Source organism: Gobius niger (genome assembly GCF_951799975.1).
Source record: "Gobius niger genome assembly, chromosome: 5".
NCBI lineage: Eukaryota > Metazoa > Chordata > Actinopteri > Gobiiformes > Gobiidae > Gobius > Gobius niger.
In genome coordinates this window covers 20,818,605-20,833,212 of record NC_136856.1, presented here as the reverse complement: position 1 = coordinate 20,833,212, position 14,608 = coordinate 20,818,605, and the positions used below count along the sequence as shown (strand labels likewise).

Here is a 14,608-nt window from a genome sequence, read left to right as displayed (position 1 = left end):
CCCACACAGTCGACGTTGAGGAGCATTAAGTGTGTGGACACGACTTCGACTAATGACACGGACGCATGTCACTTAGTTCTTCCGCCTCATGTTGGTAAACAAGGCCTCTTTTGGGTCATCTTTATTCGCACATCCAATCAGGTAAGACAACAGGCATGGGCATATTTGGGCAATGTGTTGAAAATTTTAGTCTCATCAAAATTGAGTGTATATTTTCATTTGACATAGTACTGCTGTCGTAAGAGTAGGTATAATTATAATCAAACCTTCCATTCCTTCCTTCTCATTTGATCGGATCACTTGATTTGAGGTTTGCATGGGACAAAGATGTAAAAGTGTTGAACTGTGATGGAACTTTTCTTGACAGCTGACCCAATGGACGATTCAACAGAGAATCCAATAGACGTGAAGGTGGAGGAGCACTCTCAGAGTCTCATCTTGACTTACTTTCATGGAGATTGCAGCAGCATGGTGGACGCGCACTTTAGAAGGGCCCTCAACAAAGTCAAAGTGAAGGTGCCTGCCAAAAAAGCGAGTAGGCCAGCAGAAGAAAAGAGAATACACAAAAGGATAAAAAGTGGTAATTCATTCCTGATTAAGCTTCACATAAGTTGCACCGTATCTATGCTGACTGTGGTAATGTCTTTCACAGAGGAGAGAGAATTTCAGGAGAGCCCCGCAGACACGTACCCAGCGACTCAGGTTCGACCGGTAACAGAGCACCTTCTGATGTTCAGTCCCACAGAAGATCCATGCAGTTCGTGGCATGCCTTTCCCAGGAGAACGGGAGAGGGGCCCACTCTGCCCTCCATCACCTGCTCGCAGTCCCATAATGGCCTGAGTGTCACGGGACAACAGTGCTCAACATCCCTTCTCAACTTGTTAAACACTGACCGCACAGAAATGCCGTCCGGTGGCCTGCCCCCCAGCTCCAAAACTGAGCTGCTCCAAAACTGGATGGTGCCTCAAGTGGACCACACTGCTGTCTTTGAACATGGTAATTCAACTTATCATTATATCTGATTATTAAGCCTTTAACACGCAACAGTGAGTAATATCACAGTGTCTGCATCAAAAACGTTTGTGTAAGAATAATGGTTATAATAAAAAAAAGTTATAATAATCCAGGCACAGATATACTTTTTTAGCCCACTACAAGCAAATGGAAAATATATATATAAAAAATAGAATATTCAGAGCCAAAGCACAAATGGAAGCATAAAGAGCACTTTTCAATATAATTATTACATGAGACTAAATCATAAATGTTTTAAACTAAATAATTATATATTTTTAAAATTGAAATCCATGATTTTTATATTCCATAAGTCCTACTGTTGCTGCTGATGTCAGTTGCTAGTGCTGCAGTGACATAGTGATCTCATGATGTAACTTTTGAGACCACTCAGTGCGTGTTTACCTGGAGCGATGCTCATATTTTGGCCTCACAAATACTGAGTCAAAGTGACGCAGGCAAAACCAAGTCATGCTTCACAATATAGTTTCATTTTTGGTATTTTAGAAGCCGAAGTGAGTCTTACAAGCCACCACCTGCCTGTGCAGTGTGTTTAATGCACTGAAAATTTTTGAATGGGCTGAATAAATTGTAAAAAGCAATCTATTCTCTCTCTTCAGTTGGAAATTGAATCTCTGATTTATTCTTTTTCAGGACGTCGTTTGGATAAGAAGGATTTATACTGGTACTGAGGAGACAATAGACTCAGACGGACAAAGCTATGGCCTCTGTACCTCTGCCTGAACATTTGGAATGAACAGTCTCTGGTGAACTGGTTTGTCTGCTTTCACATGCCAACCCTACTGTGTACAGCCTTTTTATGTTGTGAATCAAGATGAAGGGATTTTGTTTGTGCCTCCTAAGTGAGAGGGCCAGTAAATAATACAGTATTAAATGAAACATTAAACGCTGTGAACCTCAAATATACTGTAGCGTTACTTAAACTTTATATTGTTTATTGTTGGCATATTTATAGTTTTATTGTTTATGTAACACTGGGTTGTATGACAGTATATTATAGTAACCATTTTGTTTCTTCACTTCTCACTATTCCCAAACTGTTGACCTGTTACCTGCCATCTTAGGGTTAGGGTTGGCAATTATGAATATCCAAATCTCAAAGCGTATTGACTTGAGACCTTACGGCCGATATGTCAGTATGATATCTCATTTGAAAGCCAAGATCTTTGACGTTCCTTACCCTAATCATAACCCTAACCCAAACTCTAGCCTCCTAATCAGGAGGGACAGCAAGTAACAGGTTAAATTTGACATGAAGCAATAATTCAACAGAGCGATCTTTTTGTGTAAAATAAAAATATATAAATGAAAGCATGTTGGACAAACTGAATTGTCTCACCAATAATAAAAACAGTGATCCGTCATATAAATGTGGCATGACGAGTGGTATAGGTATGTTTAAATTAAATGCCAGACAACGCCATCCAGTAAAACTGGAAAAAATGTGCTTTAAGGCACACAGGTTCGACCCATAAGGACAGAGGCAGCATGTTCCTTTTTCACAGTTTAGTTTATTTTTCTATGTTGTACTATATCATTCTGTTCGCTTCATACTTTTCGTTCACGCTAGACATTTCACAATGTTACATTCAGTTGAACAGTTTCACTTTAAGTCTGTCGGTTCACAGTATTTTCGTTTGGTCACAGTAGCTTTCAGTAGTACAAACATGACAAGAACAAGGCAAAGCAAGACAGCAGCATTGGGTCCACCTAAACGTAAATACAAAGAAAGTTAGCTGCGGAACAGTCCTCCTACAAAAGGCTAACCACGAGGCAAGGCAAGCCTACCGTCGCACGCCCACATCGAACTCCACCCGGCCGGTGCGGTGCTTCGATAGCCTCCCGGTTACGCGAGGGCCCCAGCAGACCCCGGACCAAACACGTCGGGAGAGCCATGCGGACGCCATGGAGTGGTGCGCCTTAAACAAACAGCCACCCGCGACGCTAAAATACAACTTGCGTTAGCGGCTAAACCAATACTGAAAAGAGGACGAACGAACCATAGCTACCTGCACCCGTAGAACATCGCGCACAGCCTCTGGGCCAGCCCAACCAGGCCGGAGGACGCCAGGGAGGAAGACAGAGGAAGTGCGTGTGAACCAGGGTGGGCTTTTATACTTTTTACGCGCTGGCGCCATCTGCTGTTCATTAGTTATTTTAAAATACATTAAGTTTAATTGGATTAAAATGCATAAAGCTGATTATGCCACATCTACCCCCCCAAACTGCATCGGCGTCCCGACGATGAACATTCTTACTGTAGCACTACACAAACATTCAGGCAACGGAAAGGGCTATGAGGCTTACGCTTCCCGAATTTAAAACCAAGGACACCATGGGACCAGTGTCCGAACATAACGCGGGCCACGGCAACAGGTCACCGGACGTCGCAACAATAAAACACCACCCACTCTACCCCACCCGACCCACCGGTCGACGTTGTGAGGGGCCTTGACGGCCACGAGCTGAGGGAAAGGAACTTTTAAAAACTTGGCCTCCACACGGGCTGTACACGGCTTCCCACGTATCAGTAACGGCTGCCCTTGGGGCTATCGGTAGTAGAGGCACACTCATCTCACGCCTACCCACCGCTACAAGGGGTATGAGCCCCAGAGATGCCAGGTACAACGTAACACGAGGCCAAAATGCTGTGTCTGTCCCCACTAGCGTCCCATGTTGCTATAGCTGCTGTCTTGCTTCTGCACAAATAAAAGTACACATTACTGCCACAGAATTACTTTCTCAAATTAACAGGGTTCTCACAAAATGAACCGCATTGCCAAACAAAACAAAATACACAGCAGTATAGTAGCTTTTAGCGAAATTTTTAGTGCAACTACACAGAACAATGCTTCAGTACCAGTAGTCCTATATTGCCATTCAAAATAAATGCACAGCAAATAAACACAAGAAAATATTGCAAAAAACAAACATGCAAAAGTACACAATATAATGAGCAAATAGGGCTGGTGAAAACATGTTTTTAGCAGCAAACACAAGCAAATCTCTACAAAGCGGTCCTGTAGCTGTTGATTTTGTTACCAATAGATCTTACTGAAAGGAACATTGTAGCCTCTGAAACCGAATGGTCCTGCCAACGATCGCCAAATGTGGCATGACGAGTGGTATAGGTATGTTTAAATTAAATGCCAGACAACGCCATCCAGTAAAACTGGAAAAAATGTGCTTTAAGGCACACAGGTTCGACCCATAAGGACAGAGGCAGCATGTTCCTTTTTCACAGTTTAGTTTATTTTTCTATGTTGTACTATATCATTCTGTTCGCTTCATACTTTTCGTTCACGCTAGACATTTCACAATGTTACATTCAGTTGAACAGTTTCACTTTAAGTCTGTCGGTTCACAGTATTTTCGTTTGGTCACAGTAGCTTTCAGTAGTACAAACATGACAACAAGAACAAGGCAAAGCAAGACAGCAGCATTGGGTCCACCTAAACGTAAATACAAAGAAAGTTAGCTGCGGAACAGTCCTCCTACAAAAGGCTAACCACGAGGCAAGGCAAGCCTACCGTCGCACGCCCACATCGAACTCCACCCGGCCGGTGCGGTGCTTCGATAGCCTCCCGGTTACGCGAGGGCCCCAGCAGACCCCGGACCAAACACGTCGGGAGAGCCATGCGGACGCCATGGAGTGGTGCGCCTTAAACAAACAGCCACCCGCGACGCTAAAATACAACTTGCGTTAGCGGCTAAACCAATACTGAAAAGAGGACGAACGAACCATAGCTACCTGCACCCGTAGAACATCGCGCACAGCCTCTGGGCCAGCCCAACCAGGCCGGAGGAAGACAGAGGAAGTGCGTGTGAACCAGGGTGGGCTTTTATACTTTTTACGCGCTGGCGCCATCTGCTGTTCATTAGTTATTTTAAAATACATTAAGTTTAATTGGATTAAAATGCATAAAGCTGATTATGCCACATAAAGTTGCCTTTTAACTTTTGTCTGGTACCTTTGTGAGTAATTCCCTCAGGTTGTTCTAATCTAACCCACGTCATATTGTTTGGCTTTCCCTGAGCAGTGGTCCAATATCCAGTGTGTAGATATTCCTGATACTGTTGAACACCACTCTACAAAAGGCCAATATTTTGAGTACCATCAACTAGTTTGATCTTGGTGTGTGAAGAGTTTAAACATTAATGATTTGACAGTTTTTATTTTGAAAACATAGGTGGATTAGACACAAGGTGATTACTTATCCCTCAACCAAACAAAACTAGCACCAGCTACAGAAATATTTCCCCACATTGCTGGGATGCCGTGCAGAATCCTTTACCACAATTTAATAAGGCAGAATATCACATGGAAACAATTGAAAACCAATGATCTGCCAAATGAGCAGCTCTCCATGCTTCAGGCCATAATCCCTCACCTTTCATTGTAAACTTCATCAGGGAGAGGGAGAGGTTGTGCATGTGCAATGATGACAACTTGTTGACCTTTGAACAAGCTGGTGAGACTGATTGCACTCTTCATGTTCTCTGCTCAAGATAACGTTCAAATCACTCAGAGTTTCTATGGATGAAAATGCCCTTTTTAACAAGTCAGCAAATTTATCTTATGCATGAGTTTATCTGTCCATTCCATCGAACTGAAATGATTATTTTCTACTTTACACTGAAGAGAGCCAACACCAATGCCATAAATACAAAGATTCATTTGACTGAGGTAAAAATGCTGAAAAGGTGTAAAACTTTCGTTGTTGCTGACTTTCCTTTCATGCAGCTCCACCATACGCCTGTGAAATAAACAGCACAGCTATGCAAAGTTTGTACTTTTGGAGCGTGACGATGGAATAGGCTAATTAGAATTTCCTTTTGGAGAGTCACCTAATCTGGCCTATATCTGCCATGAAATTTGTATAATGCGTAAATTCCATTCACGAAGCACAACAACCTGAAAGGCAGCATCTGGAAGCAGTGATTTGGAACGAATTCGGTCTATTTACACAAGCAACTGGGATCAGAGGCCAGTGTTATATTGGCGTAGAATATATGGTGGTGTCGGGATGGGGAGGAGGTTGTGCACAGCCTGACATGCACAAGGCACACTTGTAGCCCACTGGCCATTGCAGCAGACCTATGTGTCCTTCAGCTGTTCAGCCCTCTGTGCTCATTGCTATGGTGGTCCACATACGCGCCTACAACCTCTCCACAGACACCCAGTCCAGTCCGCAGGAGGCGTCCCAGAGCCCGGGTCAGGAGCAGGGTCATGTCGGTCTGACTCGCACTGGACACAACGTGGTCGCGGTTTTCCTCGGGTTCATCTTGGTCGCCGGTTTTCTCAGTAACTTTTTGGTGCTGCTCGTTTTTGCCAAATTCCGCTCCCTGTGGACCCCCATCAACCTGATCCTGCTCAACATCAGCGTGAGCGACGTGCTCGTGTGCGTCTTCGGGACACCGTTCAGCTTCGCTGCCAGTCTCTACGGCAGGTGGCTCATCGGAGAGATCGGCTGCAAGTGGTACGGCTTCGCCAACTCTCTGTTCGGTAAGTGCAACAGTAGAATATGGACTGGAGACATTCTGTGATACATTTCGGCATTGGCTTCTCATCGAAAGCACATTGCTAGAACTTCTATGGTTGCTGTTTGTTTCAAGGATTTATTGAAATATCAAGAATATTGCGAAATATCACATAACAAGGTATTTGCCCTTGTCTCTATGTTTGGATTTCAAACCTTTCTTACAAATAGGCAACAGCTCTTTAATGTCGGTAAAAGAAGCAGGCCTGCTGGAATTCTAAAAAAACAAAACTAAACAAACAAACACACTCCTGTGTAGAAAAACACCGCCCTTCTTTCACTGGCACACTTACGCACGTGGCCATACCGCCTTTGCTATTCCCGATCCCGTCAGACCTGGTCGGTATTTGGATGAGAGACCTTTGGTAAAAATGTGAATGTAGTGAGTGAGTGAGTGAGTAGTTGGTAGTGGTCAGAGGGGCCGATGGCGCAAACTGGTCCTCAGTCTACCCCAGGGCAGCTGTGGCTACAATAGTAGCCTACCACCACCAGTATGGTGTGAATGAATAATGCAATGTAAAGCGTCTGTGAGTGTCCAGAAAAGCGCTACATAAACCGAAGCATTATTATTATTATTATTAGGCTACTCACATTCATTGTCCTTTTGATGAATTAAGCCATATTTGATACGTTTATAAACGTAGGTATTTCCAAAGAGTTCCTGCCATGCAACCCTGTTACCATAATATTATAAATAAATAAATAAATAAATACAACAGTAAATGATCTCAGAACATGAATAGTTATTGAATGTTTGTTATCTGTTGGTTAAGGATTTATTAAATATCTTGAGGTTCTTGGTTCTTGAGTTTTGGTAACATGATTGAAGATGATAAGCTTTTATAAGTGATGCCTTGATGCTTGAACTGCATAAATCTTTGCAGTTGGTTGTCCAAAACAAATGATAATATTAATTTGAAAAATCCGGCATGTCCCCTATAGCCTATTCCAAAATGGCAGAGCAAACAGAAAAGTTTAAAGTTGATTATAAACAATGTTATTCTAAAATAATTTGCAGAAACCTCTTAAGCAATTTGGCAAATCAAGGTTGTCACCTCACGTTCTGTCAGAGCTGTGACATTAACAAACCGTAACCATTAGGCCATGCAGACAGTGATGCTTACATTGAGCAAGTTTCTTACAGGAGAAGGTTAGCAAACTGGACAATGTAAAAAAAATGTTTACAGGCTTTTTCCTTTTTTGTCCCATGAGGCATTGTGTCCCTGGTGTCCCTGGCTGTGCTGTCCTATGAGCGCTACACCACAGTCCTGCGGTCTGCCCTGGTGGACATTTCAGACTTCAGAAAGGCGCGGCTTTGTGTTTTGGGATCTTGGCTGTACTCCCTGCTGTGGACACTGCCGCCGTTCTTGGGCTGGAGTAGCTATGGGCCGGAGGGGCCGGGCACCACATGCTCAGTCCAGTGGAACCAGCGATCTGCATCCAGTGTCTCATACGTGCTGTGTCTGTTCATCTTCTGCCTGTTGCTGCCTCTCCTTCTCATGGTCTACTCTTATGGACGCATCCTCATGGCTATTAAAAGGGTAAGTTACACATGCATAATATCCTATAGAGGAGGAATAGGTCATTTAACATGGTCCATATAAAATTAAACATATAGTACATTTTGGATTCACAGCTTTGAATTTAAACCAATTAACCAAGTAACATTTCCCCAAGTTAATAGAATAAGATATGTTTGTTTGTAATACCTCATCTCCACATCAGCAGCTCGTCTCCACGGAGATGGTGCTGCTTTGCTGTCAGTCCTCTTGGTTGGTTTATTTTGATAACCCACAGCAAAAACTAGCAGTGTTGTTTGTCCAGCTTAGGAGCATGTTTGGTATCTCTGGCATGTTAGTTTTTTCACCGGCATATAAACTGGAATGTTACGCAATGTATCTTTGGTTTAACCTTAAGACATGTCTAACAACAGAATGTTACAAGCGCAACTCCTCACAATTTGAAAACACACATCAAACTCAATAGCCAGATGACAAATGTTGTTCGTGTGGCCTGTCGCTATGCTCTGGCTGATCAATGTATTTTCAGAATCAGGTGCACCTATTTCTTTTTATGATTGATAAATGAATAAATGAAAGACATTTTGCTAAGGTAAGAACACAATTTAGCACAGTCTTTTTGACATCCACCAACATGGTCCACCATAGAAAACAACTTCACAGTTGGCAAGATAATGACATGAACATGATCAGCAGCAGTGCGGACTAATTTCTCAATGTTCTCCCACATAAATGAGGAAGCTTCGTGTTGGTCATGTAGCAACCTGATTACGTTCTGGAGACAGTTGACCGCTTCAGTCGCCAATGACTCATCCGCACAGTGCACGGCCATTACGCAAACCTGCCAGCAGATAATGAAGGGCTGGAGTAGCCGTCAGTCCTTGTGTTTTGCCGCTATCAACAGCTCGTATTTTAAGATGGGTGAATCATATGGCGGTGTGTTTTTACTTCAGTCTGGAGACGTCATTGTGCCCAGGGGCTTTGACTCCTGCAGCTGCTGTAAGGGGCTCAGATGGTGAATCCACATTCCAGCTGTGAGCCCCACCTATTTCCAGAAGCCATTGCACTGGAGACCCTCAAATGGAGTATACAAGTACAGTGAGAGACTGATGACATTACATCGATTTCAAGCTTCCAGATAGGGGAATCATTGAAGAACATCTCATAAAGTTACTCAAACTACTCAAATACTGCATTTTATTATGTTCATTATTTATTATTGTATTAGTGTGAAATGTAAAGCTGATCATTTAAGACTAATGTTTTGACAGCTCTGTTTTGGGAACTATTTCCCATTTACAAACATAATCTGACCTATAGACTGGCTGGAGAACATAGCTATTAGGATTGTTCCCCAACTGCTCCAAAGGTTGTGGTTGTACTCTTGAGCAAAACGCTTCTCCCACCTGGCCTCCAGTGTCTGTGAATGTGTGAAAGGTTCCTTGATTTAAAGCGCTAGGAGTGCCCACAATAGAAAGGAAAGTACTACATACATGGGACCATTTGCCATTTATATCCTATTTTTCTGAAACAAACAAAAAAAGAAGCTGTATTTAACCTCATACAAAAACCTGTATATAAAGTAAAAGCTTTTATGTAATACGGTGAGAAAAGGAAAGCGCTAATGCTCTCACACCAGGCTGTAATCAGAGGTTGAGGAGGTTGTCCATTGGCAGTGAAAAGGCTGTGATTACACGGCCCATGACAAGGGCTAACTTTAGCTCAGAGCTCACTGTGTGTGTCAGCGCAGGAGAAGGAAACACCAGGACATCATAATATGGCTCTGTGAAGTTCTCAACTTTATGACTCATAGGCTACAGTTTTATCTATCTGTGGTGTCAGTCATGCTTACATTCACAATTGATATATAGGAAAAGGACACATTTATTATCTAGATTTATTTTATTTATTTATTTATTATAGGGACAGTGCATATTAATATACATTATACATGCAAATATGCCAGAATTAGCCTAAGGGCTATTTTTCATCTGTAGTCCCTGGACAGTTGTTGTGTGTCCTCCTGAAGGGAATAAAAGTACAATTATACACATTAAAATGCAATACAATAAAATATTTAAAAATGCAATAGAAAACAACACATCAATATCGCAAACCAATCATGACAGACATTACAACAAGACTACTACAAACTCAACAATTACAGAGACAGAGACAACAGATGAGGACAAGAGGCCAGCAGGGGGCAGGAGAGATGATCCTGTCAGTGCTGACAGCTCTGATTCTCAATGAGCCATTTTTTTTAACTGTGTTTTAAATGACTTATATGTATTGATATTTCTAATTGTTGTGGGGGTGAGGTTCCATTCATGGGCAGCTTGGACAGAAAAGGTGGTTTGACCAAAGAGGCTTTTTCTCAGAGGGATGAGGCTCTGGTTCTCCTGAGTTCTGTTGATCCGGTGTGAATGAACTGTCTGAGTGGAGGTGATGACAAACCATGTATTATTTTATAGATGAGGCAGAGATGAGCGTATTTGACCATGTTTTCCCAACTGAGTAAATGATGCTTTTGTAATAGTGGACAGTGATGACATGAGAGTGGTTTGCGGTCCAGAGTTTTTATGGTGCGTTTGTACAGGGACTGCATGGGTTTGAGGGTTGTGACATTGGCATGTGACCAGACGGTTAAACAGTATGTTAAATGTGAAAAGATCATTGAGTGCATGTACATTTTTTCTGCTTGTATTGACATTTGGTGCCGGATGTGTCTGAAGTTGCTGAGGGTAAATTTGATGCGATTACTGATCATTTTTACATGTGGTTTGAATGTGAGTTTTGAGTCCAAAATGACACCAAGATATTTATACTGGGTTACAGTCTGCAGCCGTTCACCTGACACACGAACATCAGGCTTCTCAATACAACTTGTGTGATTATTTGTTGAATTGTATTGGGGTGGAATTTTAATAACATTTCAATATCTAATGACTGTAAATCAATATTAAATGCTTGTCTCTAAGTAACCACCAGAGGGCGTCAAGGAAACAGTCATTGTTTTTCATTTTTTATCGTTTTATTTTTCTTCTCTGGTTTGGTCTTTGGTCAATTAATCCAATTTGTAATCGAGTTGCAGCTCAAAAATCAAAAATATGATTTAATTACATTTCTGTAGGTTTAGAAAGTTTTCAGACCACGTTACATACAGTACTTACATTACCTCAAATTTATTCCGCAGCAGTCTGACGTGTAGTGAAATTACATACACATTTCCTTCCTGTTGGTAAAACGCCACCTTGATTATAATACATTAAAATACAAATTCAAAAAGATAAAAGAAACACATTTCACACTGATCTAAGATGCTTTACAACAACTGCAGATCAACTCCATTGCACTCAATCATAGTGTTGCTATTTTTGAACAATCATGAAAGTTTAACTCTGTGGTGAGATTCATTCATTGTGGGTGTTAATATTTTTGTTTCAGGTTGGGAAGATCAACCTGCTCGCAGCTCAGCGTCGGGAGCAGCACATTCTACTCATGGTCTTGTCCATGGTGTTCTGCTACATGCTCTGCTGGATGCCCTATGGTGTCATGGCCCTCATAGCAACATTCGGTCGCTCCGGGACTGTCACCCCGGTGGCCAGTATTGTCCCCTCCATTCTGGCTAAGTTTAGCACGGTGGTTAACCCTGTCATCTACGTCTTCTTCAATAACCAGGTGAGAGTCAAAGAAGCTTTCGCATATTTACCTGTGTTTGACATTTCCTGTTTTGACAAAGTTTTACAGATGCTTTGTGGCCTTCATTAAGTGTCAAGATGATCCACACTGCGTCCAAGGAGAGGAACCTCCAACTCCAAAGACTCACTTCTCTGTGCTGTCTCCCCTGCACAGACGGGCCTCTCTCAGCTCCACACAACTGCACTTCACACCCCCAAAGACTCCTGCTTATGTGGGACACACTCAACACCGCGCCATGGTTGTTCACTATACAGCATAACAGTAGCTATGTTTAAGCATAAAAATAATGTTATTATATAAAGTCGTCCATTTTACAATTGCTTTTCATTTTTCAGTGTTCAGGGTAAAAGAGTGAGCATTATGGCTGCATGTGAAAGTGCTACACACACCCATAGTGGCTGGCCTAGCTATCCAGGTCAAACTGGTTAAAGAAAAACCTCAACAAAGAAAAGAAAAGAACAAATATACAACCACAGCTGAGTTCAGTGACACATTCAAATGTTGAATTGTACTTTATTTATTCTGCCTATTATTTGCGTACAAGTCAACAATATTACCTGATTTTTTTTGTCATGAACTACATATTTTAAATATCCTTAATATATAATGAGATTTCCATAAATCTTGCATGTTTCATATTGTTCAACCTACCCTGCTGCTGTAACACCTTTTTTTTTTAGCCTTGTGTGTCATTTGAGTGTCTTTTGATGTGGGGTTACAACGACACCTGTAAATAGAAGTTCTGAAACAGAACGGCAAAGGTGAAGCGTGTGCACACATTCAGGCGAAGGAAGGAACACATGAAGGCCTTTGAGTCACATACATAGAAAGACTTCATCCCTTCCAGGAAGTCAAAGTGAAGAGTTTGGGTGCTGCACCTCAGCAGAGCAGGTCTCTTTGCATCTCCGGCTCTGCTATGATCAACACCTACCAGAGCAGCGTGGCCCCTCCACCTGTGCCTCCACGCCTGCACAGCTCCCATCAGGGGGTCCACCCTGTACTCATCCCCACCCCAATGCTACCCCAGGGCACCAGCAGGAATCTTCTGCGTTTCTTGGTCGCACTGGTGCTGCTCAATCTGCTCATGTCCATATTGGGCTTCTTATATTTGTACAAGAATGGCAAACAACAAGAACAACAGGTATGGTATTTCTTTCTGCACATTTTGCAAGAAGTGCCACACAGTGCTGATGTTATGTCTATTCTCTTTAGGGCATGCAAACCTCATCTCTTGTAGCAGGTATGTACCCCTACTCTTTTTTCATTTTCATTTATTAACTTATTATTTTTAATCTATTGATGCATTTGTGCTAAACAGAGGGTCAAATATTTATTATTACTTGCAGGGCCACAGTCTTCAGCGCAAAAGCAGGACAGCTACCAGATCACAAAGAGAGTGTCTCACAGAGTGTTTGCCCGGATGGTTTTTCTCACACCAACAATGCCACTAAAACCACAATGTACCAATCTATTCTACTATCGAATTTCAACCAGCGCCAAGTGTTTGCCCACTTTCTGACATTTTCCAATGTTTTTACAGTTTCAGCTCTCAAATGGGACATCGAACACAGCCGATACAGCCATCCACACATCAATTATTACAACAGAAGCTGGCTGACCATTGAGGAGCCTGGAGATTACTTGGTTTATTCCAGGGTCACTTTCTCCAAAGCGCACGCCACCGTCCCCCTGACCACCCAAGTGAAGTGGAGGAAGAGCACGCAGGATAAAGAGTCAGTAATCATAATGCAGGCATTTTGCTTCACAAGCGGCACATCTTTGTGCACAGCCACCACAGAAGACGTGATCAAACTGGAAAAGGGGAACCAACTGAGTGTGTGGACTGAGGACATCTCTCTAGTGCGTTATGATGAAACAGCAACAGCCTTTGGATTGTATAATTTGTGGGAGTAATGGACACTCTTAAATATGAGGAACTCAATTGAATCCTTTTTGTGGATTGAACTCAAGCAAATAATTTATTTAATTTAAATTCTGGTCAATGGACTGTCTGCGAATAAGCACAAGGATGAATGAATCTTTTAACAAAGCAGCGTTTGGGTCTTCTGGCTACAGAACTGGAATGAACAGAAAAAGATGAAGGAATTGACATTTTTTAAACAGCTACATCTATTATTTATTTCTGTAAATAAAAACATTGTTGAAAACAGCATATTTAATGTAAATAAATTATTTAATGTAAATAATGTGTTTAATGTAAGCAATGTATTTAACGTTAATAATTTATACTAATTATATTAGAAAGGTTAGTACACAAAAAATATAAAATAAATACTGAAATAATGGTTTGTGCACTGAATTGCAGTGTGTGCTTCTGGCCTTGAAAATCTAGGACAATTTAACCACCTAACCTGCATGTTCACCAATGAAAAAACCAACAAACAGAAATTACACATGTAAAGATATTAAAGGAAAAGTCGCAAGATCAAAAGTGTCAGGCGTGCAGTCATTATATTCCAGATATTGCCCTTTGACCATGTGACTGATTCACTGCGGGCACCCCAAAGACAAATATTTATTCGTGGGGTAACTCAAAAACCCATTCATGATCTGGAGAATAACTGGTTAAACGCTAAACTCCTGTTCGGATGACCCCAGTGGGTAGTGCACATTTACATTTGACTGTGGCGAACATGGAAAGTAAGAGTGTTGTCATAACTTAGGGGTGGATGCAGAGGTGATGCACACAAGATGCAACTGACTCAGTCCTTCCATCGAAGCCTCATCTAAACCTGTCAACCCACAAACTTCTCTAGAGCCCCACTAATGAATGCAGCATGGAACAAGGT

The 14,608-nt window shown here is 42.0% G+C and overlaps 3 protein-coding genes and 1 long non-coding RNA gene across 5 annotated transcripts; 3 read left to right on the top strand and 1 right to left on the bottom strand.

The window, feature by feature from the left end:
- Positions 1-19: 19 nt before the first annotated feature.
- Positions 20-1,716, top strand: vgll1 (vestigial like family member 1). The gene is made up of 4 exons (XM_079556562.1): positions 20-141; positions 368-580; positions 653-997; positions 1,670-1,716. Exons 2-4 carry the CDS (start codon positions 376-378, stop codon positions 1,705-1,707), a joined length of 588 nt encoding a protein of 195 aa, XP_079412688.1. The 5' UTR covers positions 20-141; positions 368-375; the 3' UTR covers positions 1,708-1,716.
- Positions 1,717-2,597: 881 nt separating this feature from the next.
- On the bottom strand, positions 2,598-4,833 carry LOC306963106. 2 transcript variants are annotated; one of them, XR_013792887.1, is made up of 5 exons: positions 4,788-4,833; positions 4,567-4,722; positions 3,046-4,488; positions 2,825-2,980; positions 2,598-2,746 (listed from the first exon to the last, which is right to left on the bottom strand). It is a non-coding gene; the product is annotated as an uncharacterized lncRNA (long non-coding RNA). The 2 variants fall into 2 exon arrangements; XR_013792886.1 differs by having other exon boundaries at positions 2,598-2,980.
- A 1,235-nt stretch (positions 4,834-6,068) lies between these two features.
- On the top strand, positions 6,069-12,315 carry tmtops3a (teleost multiple tissue opsin 3a). Its single transcript, XM_079556561.1, has 4 exons — positions 6,069-6,542; positions 7,789-8,117; positions 11,544-11,777; positions 11,839-12,315. The coding sequence occupies exons 1-4, from the start codon at positions 6,137-6,139 to the stop codon at positions 12,055-12,057; spliced, it is 1,188 nt and encodes a 395-aa protein (XP_079412687.1). The 5' UTR covers positions 6,069-6,136; the 3' UTR covers positions 12,058-12,315.
- Positions 12,316-12,411: 96 nt separating this feature from the next.
- cd40lg (CD40 ligand) lies at positions 12,412-13,875 on the top strand. Its single transcript, XM_079557153.1, has 4 exons — positions 12,412-12,972; positions 13,011-13,038; positions 13,145-13,258; positions 13,339-13,875. The coding sequence occupies exons 1-4, from the start codon at positions 12,715-12,717 to the stop codon at positions 13,710-13,712; spliced, it is 774 nt and encodes a 257-aa protein (XP_079413279.1). The 5' UTR covers positions 12,412-12,714; the 3' UTR covers positions 13,713-13,875.
- The last annotated feature ends 733 nt before the right edge of the window (positions 13,876-14,608 follow it).